The 12,307-nt window shown below is 36.8% G+C and overlaps 1 protein-coding gene across 2 annotated transcripts in view; it reads left to right on the top strand.

The window, feature by feature from the left end:
* Nucleotides 1-12,307, top strand: part of SLC35F1 (solute carrier family 35 member F1) — a 473,584-nt gene extending 461,277 nt beyond the window's left edge. For both annotated transcript variants that reach the window (XM_036993351.2, XM_036993363.2), the window contains exon 8: nucleotides 9,001-12,307. In XM_036993351.2, the coding sequence (XP_036849246.1) occupies nucleotides 9,001-9,225 (225 nt within the window). In that variant the 3' untranslated portion in view covers nucleotides 9,226-12,307. The remainder of the gene's footprint in view (nucleotides 1-9,000) is intronic.

Genomic DNA, 12,307 nt, shown 5'->3' on the forward strand with positions numbered 1-12,307 from the left:
AACACAAAGACATATAATAATTAAAAAGACAAAGATCAAGGAGTAGGAGAGGGTATTGAAAGCAGCCAGATAGAGAAAAACCAAATTACTTATAAGGGAAACCCTATCAGGCTATCATCAGACTTCTCAGCAGAAACTTTACAGGCCAGAAAGGAGTGGCACAAAATATTTAATGTATAGTAGCAGAAGGACCTTCAACCCCAAATCCTCTACCCAGCAATATTATCATTCAAATTTGAAGGAGAGATTAAACATTTCCCAGATAAATAAAGGCTCAAGGAATTCACCATTACTAAACTGGCATTAAGAATATGTAAAGGTGACTTCTAAGCCTAAATAGTTCTCACCAGTGAAAATAAACCCACAGTAAAGGCAGTAGACCAATTACTTGCTAAGCAAGCATGAAATTAAAGCAAAACAAAAGTAATAAAAGCAACTATATAGAAAATCAGTCAAAGGATTCACAAAAAGTGCAGATTATGACTTCTAATACATAAAATATGGAGAAGGAAAAGGAAATGAAGTACTTTTAGATTTTAGTGTTTGAAATAGAGCAATCATCAACTTAATATAGATGGTTAATATGGTTAGTAAACTTCCATGTCCCATACAGCAACCACAGGCCCAAAGCCTATAATAAATACACAAAAAATTTAAAAAGAGAAATTCAATCACAAAATTGAAGAAAACCATCAATAAACAAAAGAAGAGTATAAAAGAGGAAGAGAGGAACAGAGGGGAGCTATAAAAAACAGAAAACAATTAATAAAATGGCAATACACACATACTTATCAATGATTAACTTAAATGTAAATCTACTAAAAGCCCCAGTCAAAAGACATATGGTGGCAGAATGGATAAAAAAACAATACCTACTTATATGCTGCCTACAAAAAACTCATTTCAAACCTGAAGATATACAAAGACTGAAAGTGAAGGGATGGAAAAAATTATTTCATGCAAATAATAGGTAGAAAAAAGTAGGAGTGGCAGTACTCATATCAGACAAAATAGACTTCAAAACAAAAAAATAACAAGAGACAAGGACATTACATAATGATAAAGTGGTCGGTCCAACAAGAGGATAAATAATTATAAATAACTATGCACACAACACAGGAGCATCTAAATATATAAAAACAAATGCTAACAGAACTAAGTGAGAAATAGACTGAAATTCATTCATATTTTCATATTAAGGGACATTTCACATGCCACTTACATCACTGGACAGCTCAGCTGGACAGAAAATAAGTAAGGAAACAAGCACTGAGCACAGCATTAGATCAGGTGGACTTAACAGGTATCTACAGAACATTCCACCCAAAAGCAGCAGGATACATATTTTTCTCAAGTGTACATGGAATGTTCTCCAAAATAGATCACATACTATGCCACAAAAAGGGCCTCAATAAATTTTAAAAGATTGAAATCTTATCAAGCATCTTCTCAGACTACAATGATGTGAAACTAGAAATAAAGTACATGAAGAAGACAAAAAACCCACAAACACATGGAAGCTAAACAACACATTTCTAAATAATCAATGGATCAGTGAACAAATCAAAACAGAAATCAAGCAATACATGGAGAAAAATGAAAACAAAAATATAACAGTCCAAAATGTGCAGGATGCTGCAAAAGCAGTTCTAAGAGGGAAGTACATAGCAATATAGGCCTACCTCAAGAAACAAGAACATTCAAAATAAATAGTCTAAACTCATAATTAAATAAACTAGGAAAAGAACAACAAATGAAGCCCAAAGTTAGTAAAAGGAGGGACATAATAAAAGTCAGAGTAAAAATAAATAAATAAAATAGAGAAGAATAAAACAATAGAAAAAAATCAATGAAATCAATGGTTCTTTGAAAAAATAAACAAAATAGACAAATCCCAGCCAGACTTATCAAGAAAGACGACACAGATAAACAAAATCAGAAAGAAAAAATAGTTACAAAGGATATCACAGAAAGACAAAGAATTTTAGAGAATTCTATGAAAAATTGTATGACAATAAATTGGACAACCTAGAAGAAATGGACAAACTCCTAGAAAAATACAACCTCCCAAGACTGACCCAGAAAGAAACAGAAAATATGAGCAGACCAATTATGAGTAACAAAATGTAACTGATAATCAGAACACTCCCAACAAACAAACCAGAACCAGATGGTTTCATAACTGAATTCTACCAAACATTTAAAGAGCTAATAACCAAACTTCTTAAAGTATTCTAAAAAGTAGAAGAGTACAGAATATTTCCAAACTCATTCTATGAGGCCAACATCACTCTAATAACAAAACCAGACAAAGACACTACAAAAAAAGAAAATTGTAGACCAATATCCCTGATGAATATAGATGCAAAATCCTCAACAAAATATTAGCAAACCTAATTAAAAAATACATCAAAAGGATCATCCATCACAACAAAGTGGGATTTATTCCATGGATGCAAGGATGGTCCAATATTTGTAAATCAATCAACATCCTACACCACATTCACAAAAAGAAGGATAAAAGCCATATGATCATCTCAATAGATGTTGATAAAACATTTAGCAAAATTCAACATCTATTCATGATAAAAATGCTCAACACAAATGAGCATAGGTGGTACATACCTCAACATAATAAAGGCCATATATGACTAACCCACAGCTAATATCATACTCAGTCATGAAAAGCTAAAAGCTTTTCTTCCAAGATCACTCACCACTTTTGTTCAACGTAATATTGGAGGTCCTAGCCGTGGCAATGAGACAACACAGAGAGATAAAGGCATCCAAATTGGTAAGGACGAAGTAAAACTGTGACTATTTATTGAAGACATGATACTATATATAGAAAACCCAAAAGACTCCACCAAAAAACTTAGAACTAATAACTGGATTCAGGAAAGTTGCAAGATATAAAATTAATACACAGAAATCTATTGCATTCCTAATAAAGAACTAGCAGAAAGAGGCATCAGGAAAACAACTCCTTTTACAGTTGCATCAAAAAGAATAAAATACCTAGGCATAAACTTAACCAAGGAGGTGAAAGACCTATACTTTGAAAACTATAAGACACTCATGAGAGAAATTAAAGAAAACACAAATAAATGGAAATATATCCCATATTCATGGATAGGAAGAATTAATATTGTCAAAATGGCCATTTGCCCAAAGCAATTTACAGATCCAATGCAATCCCTAACAAATACCAACAATGTTTTTCAGTGAACTTGAGCAAATAATCCTGAAATATGTATGGAACCACCAAAAACCCTGAATGGCCAAAGCAATCCTGAAAAAGAAGAACAAAGCTGGGGGTATTACACTTCCTGACTTCAAGCTATACTTCAAAGCTACAGTAATCAAAACAGTATGGTACTGGCACAAGAGCAGACCAATGGAACAGAATAGAGAGCCCAGATATAAACCATGCATATATGGTCAGTTAATACATGGTAAAGGAGCTGTGACTATACAATGGAGAAAAGATAGTTTTTTCAATGACTGGTGTTGGGAAAACTGGACAGTTACATAGAAGAGAATGAAACTGAATTACTATCTAACTCCACACACAAAGGTATATTTGAAATGGATCGAAGATATGACTGTAAATCATGAAACCATAAAACTCTTAGAAGAAATCTTAGACAAAACTCTCAAGTATAAGCATGAGCAATTTTTTTCTGGACACATCTCAGGCAAAGGAAACCAAATAAAAATGAACAAGTAGGACTACATCAAACTAAAAGCTTCTGTGCAGCAAATGACACCATCAGTAGAACAAAAAGGCAACCTACAGTATAGGAGAATATATTCATAAATTATTCATCCAATAAGATATTAACATCCAAAATATGTAAAGAACTCATACACCTCTACACCAAAAAAAATATTAATAACCCAATTAAAAAATGGGCAGAGGATGTGAACAGACATTTTTCCAAAGTAGAACTACAGATGGCCAACAGACACGTGAAAAGATGCTCCACATCACTAATCATCAGGGAAATGCAAATTAAAACCACAATGACATATCATCTCACATCAGCTAGAAGCTAGAAAGGCCACTATCTAAAAGATAAGAAGTAACAAGTGTTGGCAAGGATGTGGAGAAAAAGGAACTATCCTATACTATTGGTGAGAATGTCAGTTGGTGCAGCCACTGTGGAAAGCAGTGTGGACCCTCAAAAAAACTGAAAATAGAAATACTGTATGACCCAGTTATTCCACTTCTAGGCATTTACCCAAAGAAAACAAAATATCTTATTCTACAAGATATGTGCACTGCTATGTTAATTGCCACATTATTTACAATAGCCAAGGTATGGAAGCATCCAGACAGTCCAACAATTGATGAATGAATAAAGAAGATGTTGTACATATACACAATGGAATATTATTCAGCCATAAAAAGAATATAAATCCTGCCATTTGCAACAACATGGATGGATCTAAATGATATTATGCCCAGTGAAGTAAGCCAGGTGGAGAAAGACAAATACCATATGATTTTACTTATTTGTGGAATCTGCAAAGAAAACAGAATAAAATAAACAAAATAGCAGTAGACTCATAGACCCACCAAGAAGTGATTAGTGGTTATCATGGGAGAGGAACTGGAGTGGGTGGCTGGGGTGAGTGAGGGGGATAAAGGGGCACAAAAATTCTCATTCATAATATAAGTTGGTCACGGGGACGGTAGTACAGCCTGCAGAATATAGCCAATGATACTGTAACATCTTTCTGTGTTGACAGATAGTAACTGCTTTAGTTGGAGTAAGTATTCAATAATATGGGTAACTATTGAGCCACTGTTTTGTATACTTGAAACCAATATAAGATTGTATATCTACTATACTTCAATAAAAAAATGAACTTAGATGTTTAATACCAAAGCTAAAATGAAAATTTGTTTCTTCCTAAACTGTTCTGCTGAATGTCCCATTAGCTAAAGAGAAATTATATTAAGATGCCAGTGTGTTAAAATGTAGGTTTAATCCCTAGTTGAAGGTTAGCAAACTTTGAACCCTATCATTACTCTTCCAACCATGCCCTTCTGGACAATGGCTTGCATCCAGACAGATCATTCTAAGCAATACACAGACATTCTTATTATATACTCTGAGCGCTTTCTGACCCTTGTTAGCAAAGAGGCCCGTCAAGATGGAAAAACTCAGCAAAGTACACAGTATGTGCACTGTAGTAGTGTTTAATGCAGGGTGCATCCTGTCTCAGCCTCTCAAAGCTACAATTCACATAAAATGTAGGTAGAGGTGAGTGTGCAGCAGGAACCCTTCTGATGGGTGACAATTGGCTGGGAGGAGGACTACAAAGCCCACTTCAGACAACAGCCCATGTTCTCAGATGAGGGCAGCAGGCTCTGACCTGAAAGTTACCTGTAACTTATCTATGACTTGGAATTGGCTTTCAGGCTTCCTGTAGTGATCCAGAGCAGTTCTTGCTCTCTTTGCTTAGGGAGCTAGGTATGAGTATTTCTTTGCAGTTAACAAATTAACAGCCTAGAATATACAGAATTTTTGCTTGATTATTTGGTTTTTTAAACAGATGCTCTGTCAGTTTCCAAAACTGAGAGTCATTCTATTAGTTACCCTGATTAAATTTTCTTTTTTCTGTCAATCTACAAAGAGAGAAAAGGTGAAACTTTTTCCTTTTAAAAAATCAAATCTTTCTGTCATTATTTCTAATATTCAGTATTTATCCAAATTAATCATAATGCTTGTTTTTACTGCTCCCTATTTGGGCTTGTGTTAAATAAAACTTTCTCTAGCATCTATTAATAAAACTCCTTGGGTGACTTCCAAGATGTCTCTGTAATATAAAATCCCATGCTATCTGTATTTTGAACAAGTTTAGAATGAATTCTGTATAATGCATTGGAAATAAAGTATGTGTTGTCATTCTAAAGCTATGTTCCAGGAAAACACTTTGTAGTGGATTTCTCATTCAACTTGATCATTCCATATCTTAAAAAGGGATAATTCAGGTATTATTTCATATATTGGCAAAGGCATTAGCTTTACAAAAATGAATTTTAAAATACTTGTCATATTGGTCAAGTCAGAATACAGGATACAGAATCAGAAAGTGAGGGGAATTCAAAACCTTCTCACTGGACCCCCTGTATCAGATCCTTTCTTGTCCCTATCCCTACACTATTTCAGTTGCCAAATCCTGTCCATCCCAAGTTTATGAAAACTGCAGTGCCAACCCACCGAGCAGCATCCTTCAGTCTTCTACCCAGACTCTTGTGTTCTGCATGGCCCCTGCCAATTCCTTGTCTTATCACTCACCCCTGACTCCAGATTTGAAGATGGCCTTTGGAGTAATGACTAAGGATCAGTACTATGACTTCCCTTTCAATGAGTTTGTGAATTTAGCATTTTATAAATGAGAAATGACATTGGATTGTTGAGTTTAAAGCTGCAAAATTTGAAATACACCATTGGTACCAGCTGATCTCTTATTGTTTCTTTGGTCTAAAACTTCTCCATGATTAAATGCATTCATGCATGCAAAATGAAAACAAGGCAAATAACAGTAGATGCCTACACTATGCCAGGCTCTGCACTTGACACTGGTCAAAAATGGGACAGTCCCTTAGTTAAGGGAACTATAGGAAAAAGTCAACTTAGTCAATAATTATAGAAGAGTAGTGACAGTCATATAATCACTGTTTATAAGATAGTGCTATAGGGGCTCTCTTGTCTCCTCCTGGTGTGAGCCAGGAGCTCTGTCCTCTCGCTTTATCTCTAAATAAAAGCCTTTGTCTTGCTCACCTAAAAAAAAAAAAAGATAGTGCTATAATAATAACAACAAAACAATAACAGTTACGATGAAGCTAATATAATTGAATGTTTGCTCCTGATTCAATGTGTGCTTACATGCTTTATCTAATTTAACCTTTTTAGCCACCCTATGTAGCAGGTACAGTTATTATCCCCACTTTACTGATAAGGAAACTCAGACATGAAAGGTTAAGGAATTTGTCCAAAATGACAATTATAAAGTAGTGGGCCCAGGATTTGAATCCAGTTTGTGGTTAGAGTGCAGTTCTAACCTCAAAGGCCTATTCTAATCTCTCTGCCTCCAACTGCTGCAGTAGAGGCAGGCTCACCCCCAACCCCTTTACAGTTCTTCACTTGAAACTAGAGACCCATGAGTGGAGTTTTGAAAATGAAAGTCAGTAACAAAATATTTGAAACAGTGGTAATGTTAGAACCAAACCCTTTTCATTCACCAAAGTTTCAGTAAAAGGTAAAGTTCTTGAATGTAGAATTTCAGGAAGCAAGTTCAGGGATAGATAGGTTTTCTGAGATCCCATATTGAGTACCAAGTTAGTGGTCTTCTTTTCCTACCGTTTTATTTTACAAACAAATTCATAAATCAAAGAATAAAGCACATTTATTTTCACTGGGAAAAGCAGAATTATTTCAAGATAATTAAGTGAAGCTGTTACAAGCCGAGTCTAGTATATAAATCCATTTGATGAGGTGTTATTGTATGGATTGAATGTGAAGAATAAAGGAATTGAAGGTCACGATGAGGAATGCTCTAGAAAGAAAATCAGAATGTCATCTTTAGTCTTGGCTACATTGCTGCTATGAGAGAGACAGAGAAAAAACAGGAGGAGGAGGGGGCGGGAGAGGGAGAGGGAAGGAGAAAAAGAAGGAATGAAGCACACCACCACAGGGGCTTTTAGCCTCAGGAATATCTTTTCTATGGCCCATTTTCAAGCCTGCCTCTCCTTGCAACTTACATTATAGACTCTGAATCCTTTTCCTGTTCTTCCAGCTTTCAATTAATTTTTGCCTTTTACCAATTTTTGGTTCTTCTAGAATATGATCATCAAAAATAAAACAAGATAATGAAATTGATCCCTCTTTTTTCCCCCATGCTACAGCATGTGGCCAAGACTGGGACAGCAGCTATTGACTAAAGGAAACTGGGCATGCCACAGGTGCATTGTATTACTTTTATCCATCTGTGCCTCTGTTTCTCCACTTTGACTGTCAAATCCTTGATGGCAAGGACCATGTTTTCGTTTCTCTTACCCCAATTTGGAGCTCAACGTTTGATACAGAGAAGCATACAAGAAACTACTAGTTGAATGAAAGAATGAATAAATGAATGAAAGGAACAATAGAAATAGCAACACTCATGTTGTTACTTTACTCTCCCCTCATAATTACTAGAGGGACTACTTCCAGTGTAACCATTCAAGAGAGTCCAGAAATAGTTTTCCAAAGATATATGTAAATTCTTATATAAACCATTATTTTCTTTTTCTCCCCCCTCCCCCCCACAAATCTCTGTGAATTATCAAGCAAGTACTTGGGGAAGCAGAATATTATATATATATATATATATATATAATATAAACCTGTTTGGTTTTTTGGTTTTGCTTTCAGATTAGTTGTGAAAGAATAGAATGCTATACTATTCCTTTCCATAGAGGTATAATCTGATTTTGCAAAGAAAGTTCCAAAGTTAGTAACAATTCTTACTGGGAAGACAGTGTCTGAATTGGATTAAGGTAGAACAGGAGTGCCCAGTGCAGGGAAGAGTTTGGTGTTTCTGGCTTCATACAGCATTAAATGGAATGTCTATATTTCTTCTGGGTTTAATGAAGCCATAACCAGCCAACTCATTGTTGAGTGATGTTGGACATTTTTTGCTTTTAACTTGATGTTTTAATTTGTGCTTATCTAGTCCTCCCACGTCAGCTGCTTAGACTGGCACATTAGGGACAATTAGCCAAGTGTTCCTCTGTGTTAGCTCCAGAGTGGAGAAAAACAGACAAGGAGAATCGATGAGAGCAACCAGCCAGGAAGAGAACATTGACTCTCCATCAAGAGCGCTGGCCAACTGGTCCAGCTGCCTGTGCTGAGAAGCAGCAGCTCTGCTCTTTCCCTCGGCGCCTTGTTAAGGTTTAAGTGGCTCAGCCATGGCTGCTAAATGACTTTGCTGTTGTGTGTTTAGTTTTCAGGACTTTATCTCCTGTCTTTCTTCACCATCCTCATCGGGCTGGTGCTCTACTCCTCCACCTCCACATACATAGCCCAGGACCCCCGGGTCTACAAGCAGTTCCGCAATCCTTCCGCACCTGTTGTGGACTTACCGAGCTCATCCCAGGTGGAGCCTTCGGTCACCTACACCAGCCTGGGCCAGGAGACTGAGGAGGAGCCCCGCGTTCGTGTGGCCTAGGAGGAGGCCCTACCTACTCACTGGGCACAACTCAGTGGCCATTTGTTTGCCCATCATCTCTGTATTGTACATAGAGAAAGGTATTTCTTAGGTGCGGTTTACGCAAGTGGACTGCAAGGTAGCAAATACTGAAGCTTGTAAGAGGCACAAGCTAAACATCACTGGAGGCACAGGCTCCAACGACCTGATTTGGAGAGACGCCTAGCTAGTGCATAAGCTGATCACAATGCCCTGCATTAATTCCTGTGAAAATTTTTGAACCAGAAGCAAGTATTATTATTATTACTTGTATTATTATTGTTACTGTTATTACACTGACTTTCAGGGGGATGTTTTGTACTCCTGATGAGAACTATTGCCAGACCCACATGTAGTTAACATAAATCCCACTTTTCTACAGCAAGTCACTTTTTAAGAATCATACTTTATTTTTTTGCACAGTCTATCTGAGTGCTGCATGCCACTGGAGCTCCACCCCTGAGAAGTTTCCTTACCCTAGGGACCTGGTGGCTAATGTTTTCCTCTGTTACCTGCTGGATCGCCTGCTCGCTAAGTATTTTGTGCTGTGACCCTTGTGGGGAGGGGCAACTGAACATATGATTCTCTATTCTAGGAATAGACATAAAACAAACATTTCAGCCTTTTTATATTTCAATCTCTGATTACTCCAGGCCATTGCCTTTCTGTTGTGCCATGTGATTCTGCTAATCAAGTTCCTGTAATAACAGGATAAAGAGTGTTTCATTTCTGTGGCTCATTGGAAACTCCAGAAGTAATATCATTTGTGTTTAGGGTAATGTATATACATCTTTTTTTCAATCTTTCTGCCCCTCCCTCTCCTCTCTTCAAAAAATATATCGATTTTCCTTTTTTTCTAGATTTCTTTAGCGATAATGTGGAAATTAATCAAGGCATTAGGAAAAGCTACGGTCCTCTGCTCTTTTCATTGTGTGATACCCTTTTTGAAATACGCCAGTGTGGCAGTTATATTTATTGTGGAGTTATCATTGGTGAGGCATCCCAGCAAAGTCAAGTTGCTGATATGGAGCCATCTCTGACAATAGCTCGATTTGTCTGGCCATTTTGTAGGAGTAAAGGAATCACCTGTGAAAAAATCTGGTATTTTGGTTATATTTGGCATCCATTCAATAGCAGAATATATCAATATAACATTCTTATGGATACAGAAAATATTACAGTGTCCTGATAAGGCTTTGAGGGAAATGTCACCAGTCTAATTTTGTTGCCCTTAAAATAGCCCTTTTTCAAACACAGGAAATGAAAAAATACCACAGGCCTCTATGATTTAAAATAGATTCTACATGTCAGTATGTGAAACCACCTTTAAATTTGGCTGGCTTCAGTACCATTCATAAAGACCCCACCCCCTTGGAGTTACAGAGTTTGTATAGGAAAAATAACTGTTTATGAAACTTAGGGCAATTCAAATCATTACATCTTAAGCAAGCACAGCAAAAGAGCGGAGGGGACCCTGAAAAGTAGAACAGATTGCCACTTAGTCGGGACTCCCACATCGCCTGAACAAGGCCTAAGTCCACAGGCAAAAGCATCCTATACCGTCAGTCGTCACCATGTGGCCCCTTTGCTGCCTTCTGCCCAGGGTGGGTGGTCTTGCCCTTGGAGACGGGAAAGAAAATTATCTTCTATGATATGCAGATTTTATGGTCATCCCTGTTCAGTCCCCTTAAAAAAGTTTTATTTTCTGTGGGGAAAAAAAAAATCCATGTTAAAGCTGTATCAAGTCAAAATCACTTTGCCAATGTCTACTCTCTGCTACCTTGTAAGCCAATTAAATACCTTTCTCTGAAAATTTTGTCCATTCAGATCAGAAGACCTTTAAAGACTGTGGTTTTATTTTTGTGTTTACATTCCTTTGTTTTACATAATTTGCTTGATTTATTGCATTTTTAGTATTTATTTTAAGCCAAATGTTTTAATCTTTCTTTATTCATTTTTCTACACTAATTTGTAGATGCTTAGTATGAGAAATAAGTGGATGAAAGTATGTATAAGTTGACTCTGGACTGGGATTTTTTTAAATTTAATTTCAAAAGAGTTTGTAATCAACAGATGGCTAAAAGTTGCTATCTGAATTATTTTCTAGGATATTTTAATTGACTCCATTGTATGGAAACCAAGTGTGAATGTTAAAGTGAATTCACTGTTTACCCTTTATCACCCAGTGTCCTTGTACACAAGACTTTCACGTCCCTGGGGTCCCTTACCGTGTGGGTCATCTTCATTTAGAAGGCTGGTAACACTGAGTTACCCAGGATCAGGTGTTCCAAAGAGACCCTCAGAAAAAAAAATAGCAAAGAACAAACTCTTTCCCTGTGCAAAAACAGTGATCCTTTTGGAGTGGGGTGGGAATGGGAGTGGGAAAACATTAACTATAGTTGTTTTGTTTCTGAAATTTCATAACCTCAGTAGACACCAGCAAAAACTTCAGCTTCCCCATCCACCACCCCTCTCATCCACAAATGGGACTTAAGCAATATGTATAGAATTTGATTGGGTATACTGGGCATATTGCATAGAGTGATCTGAGAGCAAACCACAGCTTTCCTAAACCCCTACAGAGACCACTTGTTGGTCCTCACTCTTTGATGAAAACTTGCACTGGGGACTGCGCTTGCCTGGGACACACCTTCCCACAGCTCCAAACCATGAAACACGCAACCAGGTAAACCAGGCATTGGGAAAATTTGCACCACTATGTCCCATGAAATGTTTGAGTGTTTAGTTTAGAGATTGCTAACTTGTGCTATTAACCTTTTGACAAGCGTGTAGTATTGTTTGTTTTGGGTTTGTTTTGATTTATAACCATTTAGTAGTCCCCAGCTAGCTACCAGTACAGATTTTACCCCATGGGTAGGATTCTATTGTCAAGCCACATAACAAAGCACACTATTCCAGACATTGCAAATGGAAAATATGAACCAAAAAGGAAATTTACACAGATAAGTTGAATAAACTCTCCATTTTTGATATTTGCATGCTCCCCTATGGACTGGCTGTGGCAATGTAATGCTTGTATAATGTTTTCAAATAAAAAAAAATG

The sequence above is a fragment of the Manis javanica genome, chromosome 13 (genome assembly GCF_040802235.1).
Source record: "Manis javanica isolate MJ-LG chromosome 13, MJ_LKY, whole genome shotgun sequence".
NCBI classification, from domain to species: Eukaryota; Metazoa; Chordata; class Mammalia; order Pholidota; family Manidae; genus Manis; species Manis javanica.